The following is a 12,196-nucleotide window of genomic DNA, read 5'->3' as shown; positions in this document are numbered from 1 at the left end:
GGGAATGGGAATCTCAGTTCTCATCTTAATTTTTGACAGTATGAGAAGCATATAGTGAAGTTTGGTGTTACTTGTGAGTCAAAGATTAGTTGCCATCAAATGACTTTCCTGCAGTATAAGTTTCACATATATGCACTGTAACTGAAATTTCAGGTTGTAATTGTAATTTCCCTGTTATTTCAGGTTGAATCATTAAGAAACATTATCAAGTATGCAGCAAAAACTAATTTCCAAAGCCACTGAGTTTTCCATAACAGAGACTGAGGGCAGTTCTTCTCACTCAGAAAAATTTCAGTCCTGGCTCTGAGCTACATAAATTGCCAAAAAAACAAAAAAACCCAAAATGTTACCACTGCTAAACCACTGAACTGCTGTGGGGATAAGGCAAGTCAGGACTTTCACCTTCTATTTCTAACATAAATTAACAGAACTGATGATGGTTAAGTCTATGGGAGCAAACAAAATTAACTGTTGACTCCAAATAATAAAATATTGAAGTTCAATTACACATGACAGATTGAAATATTTTCCACAAACCACCTGCTGACAAAGAACACAATGAATAGCCATAAATGCCTTAAATGATTATAGAGGCAAACTTCAGTCACTTAAAAGTCTGCACCGATTCCTCAAATAAACAACTGGCAACATTTGTCAACCCATCAAGAGCCAAGGGAAACCATTAAAAATCATCTGCCTTTTTCTGGCTTTGTTTTTAGAGACTACTGATGTTGTTCCCAATGTCCTCAGTTCTTTTAGAAATGGTTTTTGCCAGAAAGCTAAGAGTCTTAAGTTTATTTTCTCTGGACACTTGTTCGTTGTAATCAAACATGATTTAATTAACTCACAGTAATAAACAGCTTTTCTTGATTAGCTAACAAATGAGTCATTCAGAACCTTACTTAGGTTGTAGCCACATTTTATTTTATTTTTTGAAGAAATTCTGTTGTGATGAGATATTGTTTTAAAGTTTCTAATTTTTTCTGATTTTTGCTTTCCTGTGAACTGGGAATACTGTGATAAAGTTTAGTGTGAAAATGTTGACATATATTGTATTCTTTCAGCACAGCTATAGTATCATTGCATAATAAACACAATGTTTTACCAACTAATTTCATAACAACATAATCCACACTTCACTGTGCCTTTTGAGTTTGACATTTGAAGTCTATTTTCCTTTCCTCTCTCTTGTTTTGACATGATAGATATACCGTGGTTAAAAAACAAAAAAATGGCAGCAATGTGGATGGACCTAGAGAGTAGCATATTTAGTGAAGTCAGATAGAGAAAGACAAATACGGTATGACATGACCTATATGTAGAATCTAAAAAACAATACAAACAAATGTATATGTAAAACAGAAACAGACTCACAGACATAGAAAACAAACCAGTGGTTACCTAAGGAGACAGGAAAGAGGGGAGGGGCAAATTAGGGATATGAGATTAAGAGATGCAAACTGCTTTGTATAAAATAGGTAAGGATATATTGTATAGCACAGGGTAATTATAGCCATTATCTTGTAATAACTTTTAGTGGAGTATAAGCTGTAAAAAAATGAATCACAATGTTTTACACCTGAAACTAATATGTACATCAACTATACTTCAATAACAAAAAAATGTTGTGGAATAGCAATACACGTAGCACTCAAAACCTGTCAAATTTTAAAAGAGAATCACTGCAATTTGCAGTGTGCTAAGCAGCAGTGGAAAGCAATGAGAGTGTTGTAAACAGTCTCTGTTGCAACTATTCAACACTGCCATTAAAGCACAAAAGCTGCCATAGACGATATGTAACTGAATGAGCATGGCTGTGTCCAATAAAACTTTATGGATACTGAAATCTGAATTTCATATACTTTTCATGTTTTGTGAAATTTTATTCTTCTCGTGTTATTTTCCAACTACTTAAATTAATAAAAACTATACTCAATCATGGGCTGTACAAAAACACGTGCTGGATCAGATTTGGGCCAAGGGCTGTAGTTTGCTAACCCCTGCTCTTGAGTGTAGACCAAGAGAGCAAGGACCTTGCCTGTTGTGTTGAATAAATTTGTAGTTAAATAGTCAAATCACAAAATCATGCTTTACCCTGGAGGAGGGGAGGGAAATGGATACAAATCACATAAATTGGTATAAATCAAATAAATGTTTTCTTATCAAACTGCTAATTCTTACTATATTATGTAAAGTGAAATACAGTTGAAAAAGCGTAGTTATTATAATATCTAAAAACAACAGGCACGCATTGTTCATCTAACAGCTTTTTAACTTCACAAAGCCACGGTCAAAATCAATAACAGGGCTTCCCTGGTGGCACAGTGGTTGAGAGTCCGCCTGCCGATGCAGGGGACACGGGTTCGTGCCCCGGTCTGGGAGGATCCCGCATGCCGTGGAGTGGCTGGGCCCGTGAGCCATGGCCACTGAGCCTGTACGTCCGGAGCCTGTGCTCCGCAACGGGAGAGGCCACAACAGTGAGAGGCCCGCGTACCGCAAAAAAAAAAAGAAAAAAAATCAATAATAAAAAGTTATTTTCAAATCTTTAAATGCTCTGTTGATCTAGTATGTGCAATAATTAAGATGGTTACATAAAAATAATAAATTTTTAAAAATTTTGTTTCTAGGCAATACAATTTATTGATTCATATTTAAGATCAAGTTTTAGCCCCACCTTTATTCTTACCAGCTATGTGATATTGGCAAGTTAATATCTACTATGAAGAATTCTTGTGATGACTTACAACAATGCTGGGCACACTAAGAAGGTCAAAATATATTACCTTTTTTTAAAAAAAAACTTATTATTGCAGATAGGGCTCAGCATCATGACATTAAAATGCTGTATTCTTAATTTAAAAGAAATCCAAAATAGGTTCAAGTATCTTATTACTCTATAAAAATTTGGGCTATCATTACTTAACAATACGACTAAAATAGAAAATGATTAATTTCCTTACCTGACATGTCTGCTGAATCACCTATAATGGAAATATAGCAGAATAATAATTATCCATAAATACTATAAGCAAAATTTGTAAAAACTCACTTATCATAAAATGATGATTTTAAGTAATTTAAATAATCGTTATATAAAAATTAATTTTATTATGCAAAATTGAGTACACTGTAAGTAAAGCCACTAATTTCAATTATATATGCATATTAACATTCTATGCATATGACCTTTCAATCTTTGGATCAATATTTTCTTTATATATAGTGAGTCACATGAAATTTTAAATATAACAACTTAAAATAATATTGATATGGTTTAAAATTGATATGACTTTATTTTGGTTTAAAAAATGCCCTGTTAACAGGTCCTTTGGGCTTTAATGGATCTCTACATGCAGGGAAGAATTAGATCTAAACCTTCTGAGAGAAATGATGGCAAAAGTTAGCATGTAGCTCAAGAAAAAAAAAAAAAAGCTCTTAATTCAGGCCACAAATTAACCCCTTTCTTATTTTTTTTAATTAAACATTTTCTGTATGAGTAAAAGATTACCAAAAAAGAAAACACGAAACTCATTATATTTGCAGTGGAAATATTTATTAACCACAATTTTAGAAGCAATAGTCTATTGCAAGAAAGAAAGCAGAAAAATTTAGCAATCTTTTCAAAATAGATGATTGTTCTGTGCTTTGGTAGAGCTTTATATCCCTATGAAATAATTATTTCAATGACATATGTAGACCTATCGTATCCTGACCTGGAATACGAGAGAAAAGGTAATGAAGTACTTGACTCTGCTGAACAGACCAGTCAGGATATAGCACTTTTAGTTTTGAACATGCTCTGATAACAACCAAATGATGAGAGGACTTGAAACTATGTCACATGAAGAATGGTTTAAAGACTGAGGGTGTTTGGTTTTGGCGATCAGGCTTATCCCAGAATATCTGCAGGGCCTGGGACAATTAAGAGTACAGATAAAGATCTAAACATCACAGGTCTAAATATTCTGGGTGCCCCAAAATGAGGACCAGTGAATTGCAATGAAAGAGAAATAAATTTTGGTTCTATATGAAGAAGCACTTTATAACAGAGCTTCCTGGGCTTCCTTCGTGGTGCAGTGGTTAAGAATCTGCCTGCCAATGCAGGGGACACGGGTTCGAACCGTGGTCTGGGAATATCCCACATGCCATGGAAAAACTAAGCCCATGTGCCACAACTACTGAGCCTGCACTCTAGAGCCCACAAGCCACAACTACTGAGTCCATGTGCCACAACTACTGAAGCACGCGTGCTTAGAACCCACACACTGCAACGAAGAGCAGCCCCTGCTCGCCACTCGAGAAAATGGCGCAACTTGAGAAAGCCTGCGTGCAGCAACAAAGACCCAACACAGCCAAAAATAAATAAATAAAATAAATAAGTTGATTAAAAAAAACAAACAAACAGAGCTTCCTAAGGAGAGGTTAGGTTACTCTGTTAGGCATCAAGTGATAATGGGGTTCAAGCACGTGTAGGAGGATCCTTAATCAAATATGTAAAAAAGGAAATTCAAACATCTAATGATGGACAGCTAATGATGGATAAAATGATATATTTGGCTCTGACATTCCAAGAAAAAAGAAAAGTTTGAATGTAACTGGCTAAAATACCACAAAAGCAAATATTTCACTTCCTCTATGATTTACATGACTTTTTAACAAAGAGAACCATATGCATTTTAGAAAGTGTTTTCGTGCTTTGTGGGTTTTAAACAAGCCTGGCATGCAAAGTACCTACTGATTCAATTTTCTTTAGGTTCAGAAGAGAAAAAGTCTCTTACTCTTTGATCTTCTCTTGAGTCTGTCTTACACTTAATTAGGCATCAGTAAAGAACTTTATGTCTTGTGGAATGGTACAAGTAGGGCAAGGCACAGAACTACATACATGATCTAAAATCCATCTCTGTACTGGCTGAACTTTGACTTGGAAGGAGAAAGAGGGGGAGATAATTAGCCATTCCACATTCTCTATAGTGTTGCCTTTCAACAAAAGAGAAAGAATACAAATATCAAATCATGCATTTGAAACTAACATAATATTTTATGTCAATTATATCTCAATTTTAAAAAAGGAAAGAAGTAGAGGTCAAATTTTATGAAAGATTAATTTGTGACATTTCTTAATCAAAAGAGAAAACTATAGCCCTAATATGGTAAACAAAGTTGCTTTTTCTTTTCTTTCTTTTTTTTTTTTTTTTGCGGTACGCAGGCCTCTCACTGTTGTGGCCGCTCCCGTTGCAGAGCACAGGTTCCGGACTCGCAGGCTCAGCGGCCATGGCTCAAGGGCCCAGCCGCTCTGCGGCATGTGGGATCTTCCTGGACCGGGGCACGAACCCGCGTCCCCTGCATCGGCAGGCGGACTCCCAACCACTGCGCCACCAGGGAAGCCCCCAAAGTTGCTTTTTTAAAGGGAGAAAAGGGGAAAGAAAAGGAGAAGGAGCAAAGCTGGGAAATGGAAGAACCATACCTTCTAGGATTCCATTCATCCACTAACATAGAGATTTTGTCTTTTTTTGTAAGCTGCTTATACCCCGAGCACCAAGAACAATACCTTGCACGTGGCAGATACTCAGTAAATTTGTTGAATAAATGAACTTAATAAAAATTAACTGATCAATAACTATATGCCAAGAGGCACTAAACATGATGCTTTCATGACCAAAATGGTAACTTGGTCTCTTATTCCTCATGCAAAGTGAAAAGAAGACTTCAATTTCAAAAACTTAGTGTGAAAATGGGCTAGATCTACGTATTTATATTCAAAGATTAGAAAGGCTGGGCCTCCCTGGTGGCGCAGTGGTTGGGAGTCCGCCTGCCGATGCAGGGGACGCGGGTTCGCGCCCCGGTCCAGGAAGATCCCACATGCCGCGGAGCGGCTGGGCCCGTGAGCCATGGCCGCTCGGCCTGCGCGTCCGGAGCCTGTGCTCCGCAACGGGAGAGGCCCGCGTACCGCAAAAAAAAAAAAAAAAAAAAAAAAGATTAGAAAGGCTGGATCAAGAGGCAGAATAGAAGGATGTGGAGTTCACCTTCTCCTACAAATACATCAGAACTACATCTACATGTGGAACCCTTCTCACAGAATACCTGCTGAACACCAGCAGATCTCATAAAACCAAAGTTGCAAGAAAGATCACCACGTAACCAGGCAGGATGAAAGAAAAAAAAAAAAAAGAAGAATCAGGACAGGACGTGTGCCCTGGCAGAGAGCTATGAAAGAGGAAAGATTCCCTCACCCTGGGAAGTCTCTTCACTGGTGGTGAGATCAGCTGGGACAGAAAGGGAGCTTCAGAGGCTCAGAGAAGAGTAGAGCAGCCGGTTTACAGCAGGCAGAACAGATAGAGACCAATACAGAGGGTCCTGGCCACCTCCCTGCCCTCCCCAGCCTGAGATGTGCATCTGCTAGTGTGTGCGGGGGTGCTGGGCACTGAAACTTGGGTTTCAGAGGACAGATCTGGGGAGAGGACTGGCGTTGGTTGTGTGGAGACAGTCTGAAGGGGCTGAAGTGTGGTCCAAGCCACAATCAGGGGTGTGCGCAGGAAGGAGCTTGGGTCTGCCACTGAAGTCCCATTGTTAATGCTCGAGGGGAGGGGCAGGGCCCCTGCCGTAGCAGCCTCCCATTCTTGGAGTGCTCGTGGTGGTGCAGCTCTGCCTCTTTGAGCTCTGGGAGAGTGTAAGTACCAGAGGATTGTCCACACTTGGAGGCAGGGCTGAAATCCAAACCGATCCCCAGGGGCCGTGTGACTTTGGAAGCAGGGCTGAAATCTGAGTGTCCCAGAGGTTGTGGGATCTGTGAATTTAGGCACTTTGTAAACTCAGTGCCCGTGGGACATCCGAGCAGATTACTGGTGATCTTGTGGATGGGGCGGGTCCAGCGATAGTGGCTGTGGGCTTTTCCACAGTCTGGGCTGACTCAGTAGCTCTACAATGGGTCCAGGTGCAAGACTTTGGCAGTCCCGGTACCTGATCTCAGCAGTTCTGCACCAAGGGATCTGCGCTAGTGGCTTTGTGAGCACAGCACCTGAGGGACACCCAGGACAACTGCCTGAATTCCCACAGTTGAGGTGGGGCCGAGGGCAGTGCCAAAACAGTGTACTTTGTGAATCCACACAACGGGTAACAGGCAACATCACAGAGCGCACTTCCTGGTGGACAGCTCCTACAAAGCAATACTCGGTGGCTCCTCTCCCTGCTCCAGCCCTGCCTACCTCACACCGCAGTTCAGAAACGGATCTGGGGGTGTCTACTCCAACAAGTGGGGAGCAGACTTTGCCCCCAACAGGGCTGTGACAAGCACAGACCAAAGAGGAGGGCCCATTCAACATCCAGTGCAGGCTCTGGTCACCACAACAACAATTACACCCCCTATCAAGGGGATAATGGTCAACACACACTGAGGAAAGATGTGGCAGGTATCCATACTAAAAACAGCCCTCGCACTAAAAATATTAGACTCATGGAGCATACACAGGGACAATTCCACATAAAAAGAGCCCTTCAGGACCACAGTAGATAACTGTTTCTCTTAAATTCATAAAGCCAGAGAAATATGAGTAAAATGAAGAAGCAGAGGAACCACTCCTGATTTAAAGATCAAGAGAATTCCCCTGAAAGAACAAAGAATGAAGCAGACCTCTCCAGTTTACTAGACCCTGAGTTCAAGAAGGAAATAATGAAAATACTGAAGGAATGAAGAAGGGCTATTGATAGAAATGCAGATTACTATAAAAAGCAATTAGAAACTATAAAGAGGAGCCGATTAAAATTAGAAAACTCATTTGCCAAGACAAAAGCTGAGCTAAAGGCAATAAATAGCAAACTGGATAATGCAGAAGAATAAATAAGTGATCTGGAAGACAGAATAATGGAAATCATCCAATCAGATCAGCAGACAGAAAGACAAATGAAAAAAACAATGAAAGCAACATACAAGACCTATGGGACAATATAAAGCATCCCAATCTATGCATAAGAGGGATCCCAAGAAGGAGAAGAAAAAGGGATTGAAAATATATTTGAAGAAATTATGGCTGAAAATTTTAGAAGGAAACATATATCCAGGTACAGAAAGCACAGAGGGTCCCAAACAAGATGAACCCAAACAGACCTATACCAAGACATATTATGACTAAAATGGCAAAAGTTTAAGACATAGGGAGGATTCTAAAGGCAGCAAGAGAAAATAAAGAGTAAATGACAAGGGGACATCCATAAGGCTCTCAGCTGATTTCTCCACAGAAACACTGCAGGCCAGAAGGGAGTGGCAAGATGTATTCAAAGTCCTGAAAGGGAAAAACCTGCAAAACAGGATACTCTACCCAGAAATATTATCACTTAGAATAGAAAGAGAGAGAAAGAATTTCTCAGACAAGCAAAAACTAAAAGAATACAACAATACTAAACCAATCCTAAAAGAAATATTGAAAGGTCTTCTCTAAATAGAAAAGAAGCAAGAATCTACAGGAAAGAGAAAATCACAATTGGAAAGTAAATCAAATAATCCAATAGACAGATTTTTAAAAAATCAAAAAAAAATTTGTGAAAGCAATAACTACAATGAACATCAAAAGGATAAACACAAAGATGTAAAAGATGACATCAAAATCATATAATGTGGGGGAGGAGAGTAAGAAATGTAGATTTTTTGTAGATTGTTTGTTTGTCTCAAAGTCTCTTTATTCCTTTGCTCATTCTTTATTATGAAATGCTTGAGACATGTCAAGTGGTTTTTTTTTTTTCTTTGTGGTCACACTGCACAGCTTTCAGGATCTTAGTTCCCTGACCACAGATTGAACCCAGGCCCCTGGCAGTGAAAGCACTGAGTCCTAATCACTGGGCCACAAGGGAACTCCCAATTTTTTTTTTAGAATGTGTTTGAGTCTACTACCTAGTCTACCTAGGTTTGAGTCTACCTACCTAGTCTACTACCTACTGGTAGTAGGACTACCAGTCTAAAGCAAAAAGATATAGTAATGAGTTATCATACTTGAGAAACAGTGAAAAACAGAGTAACCACAAATCAAAAACATACAACAGATTCACAAAAACCAAAAAGAAGAGAACATAAGCATAATACAAAAGAAAATCATCAAACCACAAAAGAAAACAAAAGAAAAAGGAACAAAGAAGAAACACAAAAACAACTGCAAAACAAGGTTTAAAATGGTAATAAATACATATCTATCAATAATTACCTTAAATGTAATGAACTAAATGCTCCAAACAAAAGACACAGAGTGGGGAGGGGATAAATTAGCAGTTTGGGATTAACATATATACACTACTATATATGAAATAGCCAACAAGGACCTATTGTATAGCACAGGGAACTATACTCAGTATTTTATAATAACCTATAAGGGAAAAGAATCTGAAAAAAATAGATATATGTGTATGTATAACTGAATCACCCTGCTGTACACCTGAAACTAACAAAACATTATAAATCAATTATATTAATAGTTCAATAAAAAAAAAGAAAATCATATGTACTCTCAAGTACAGCTGTAAATTAGTAATTATGCTCCTAAGCCTGAAAAATCTCAACCAAAGCCTTAAAACAGTGTGAAAAACATAAGAAAAGTCTCCATGATACTAAGAAAAAAAAAAAAGGACACAGAATGGCAGATTGCATACAAAAAGCAAGAGCCTACAATATGCTGCCTACAAGAGACGTGAAAGTGGTTTCAGGCGAAGAATACAATAAGTCCCCTATATACGAACAAGTTCTGTTCTGACAGCGTGTTCGTAAGACCAACAAAGTTAGCCTCGGTATCCAACTAACACAATTGGCTATACAGTACTGTACTGTAATAGGTTTATAATACTTTTCACACAAATAATACATAAAAAACAAACAAACAGAAAAAATAAAGAAGACTTTTTTAATCTTACAGTACAGTACCTTGAAAAGTACAGTAGTACAACAGCTGGCATACAGGGGCTGGCATTGAGTAAACAGGCAAGAAGAGTTACTGACTGGAGGAGAGAGAGGAGCTAGGAAGGAGAGAGTAGAGCTGAAGGATCATCAGCAATAGGAGATGGAGGGCAAGCTGCAATTTCACTCACATATGACGCTGATGGAAGGCATGTTCGCATCTTTGAAAGTTCACAACATGAAGGTTCGTATATAGGGGACTTACTGTACACATAGTGAAAGTGAGGGGATGGAAAAAGATACTTCATGCAAACAGAAATGACAAGAAAGTGAGGAGAGCAATATTCACGTCAGACAAAATAGACTTTAAAACAAAGGCCATCAAAAAAGATAAAGAAGGCCACTATATAATGATAAAAGAATCAATACAAGAGGAGGATATTACACTCGTTAACATACCTGCACCCAATATAGGAGCACATAAATACGTAAAACAAATACTAACAGACATAAAGGGAGAAACTGACAGGAGTACAATAATAGTAGGAGACCCCACTCACATCAATGGACAGATCTTCCAGACAGAAAATCAATAAGGCAATGGAGATCCTAAATGGCACAATAGACCAATTGGATTTAATTGATATTTTTAGGACATTACATCCAAACAGAATACACATTCTTTTCAAGTGCACATGGAACATTCTCTAGGATTGACCACATACTAGGACACAAAACAAGCCTCAACAAATCTAAGAGGACAGAAATTACTTCAAGCATCTTTTCTGACCACAACAGCATGAAACTAGAAATCTACCACAGAAAGAGAAGCGAGAAAAAATGATTACATGGAGACTAAACAACATGCTACTAAAAAACCAATGGATCAATGATGAAATGAAAGAGGAAATTTAAAAATACCTTGAGACAAATGACAATGAAAACACAATCATACACAATCTATGGGATGCAGCAGAAGCAGTTCTTAGAGGGAAGTTCATAGCGATACCGGCCTTCCTCAAAAAACAAGAAAAATCTCAAATAAACAACCTAACCTACCACCTAAAAGAATTAGAAAAAGAACAAACAAAACCTAAAGCCAGCATAAGGAAGGAAATAATAAAGGTCATGGAGGAAATAAATACAATAGAGATTTTAAAAAACAATTGAAAAAAATCAATAAAACCAAGAGCTGCTTCTTTGAAAGGGTAAGCAAAATCGACAAGCCTCTGGCCAGGCTCACCAAGAAGAAAAGAGAGAGGACCCAAATAAACAAAATAAGAAATGAAAGAGGAAAAATAACAACCAATACTGCAGAAATACAAAGAACCGTAAGAGAATACTATGAACAATTATATGCCAACAAACTGGAAAACCTAGAAGAACAAGTTTCTGCAAACCAAAGTCCAGGACCAGATGCCTTTACTGAGGACTTTTACCAAACATGCAAAGAACTTATACTGATCCTTCTCAATCCCTTCCAAAAGACTGAAGAGGAGAGAACACTCCCAAAGTCATTCTATGAAGCTGTCATTGCCCTAATACCAAAACAAGACACAGACAATACCAAAGATACTTGCCTGGTGGCGCAGTGGTTAAGAATCCACCTGCCAATGCAGGGGACACAGGATCGATCACTGGTCCAAGAAGATTCCCACATGACGTGAAGCAACTAAGCCCATGTGCCACAACTACTGAGCCTGTGCTCTAGAGCCTGCAAGCCACAACTACTGAAGCCCACATGCCCTAGAACACACGTGACACAACTACTGAGCCCACGTGCCACAACTACTGAAGCCAGCATGACCTAAGGCCTGTGTACTGCAACTACTGAGCCTGTGTTTTGCAACTACTACAAGAGAAGCCACTGCAATGAGAAGCCCGCACACCACTACAAAGAGTAGGCCCCGCTCATTGCAACTACAGAAAGCCCGCGTGCAGCAACCAAGACCCAATGCAGCCAAAAAATAAATTAAAAAAAAGAGACAATACCAAAAAAGAAAACTACAGGCCAATATCTTTGATGAATATAGATACAAAAATTCTCAACAAAATATAAGTAAACTGAATCCAACAACACATAAAAAAGATCATAGGCCTTGATCAAGTGGATTCATCCCAGGGTCACAAGGATGGTTCAACATACACAAATCAATCAACATGATACACCATAACAAGAAAAGAAAAGAAAAGGAAGGGGAGGGGAGGGGAGGGGAGGGGAGGGGAGGGGAGGGGAGGGAAGGGAAGGGAAGGGAAGGGAAGGGAAGGGAAGGGAAGGGAAGGGAAGGGAAGGGAAGGGAAGGGAAGGGAAGAAAAAAAACAGAA

At 38.8% G+C, this 12,196-nt stretch overlaps 1 protein-coding gene across 2 annotated transcripts in view; it reads right to left on the bottom strand.

Moving 5' to 3' along the window:
- The window catches only part of EML5 (EMAP like 5), a gene marked incomplete at both ends in the record, with an annotated part of 169,978 nt that overhangs the window by 15,918 nt on the left and 141,864 nt on the right, over positions 1 to 12,196 (bottom strand). For both annotated transcript variants that reach the window (XM_082681679.1, XM_082681680.1), the window contains one exon: positions 2,961 to 2,981. In XM_082681679.1, the coding sequence (XP_082537805.1) occupies positions 2,961 to 2,981 (21 nt within the window). The remainder of the gene's footprint in view (positions 1 to 2,960; positions 2,982 to 12,196) is intronic.

Source organism: Grampus griseus, assembly GCF_964374135.1.
Source record: "Grampus griseus genome assembly, chromosome: 2".
In the NCBI taxonomy this organism is placed as follows: domain Eukaryota; kingdom Metazoa; phylum Chordata; class Mammalia; order Artiodactyla; family Delphinidae; genus Grampus; species Grampus griseus.
Note: the sequence above shows the minus strand (reverse complement) of the source record. Positions and strands in the feature narration are given on the sequence as shown.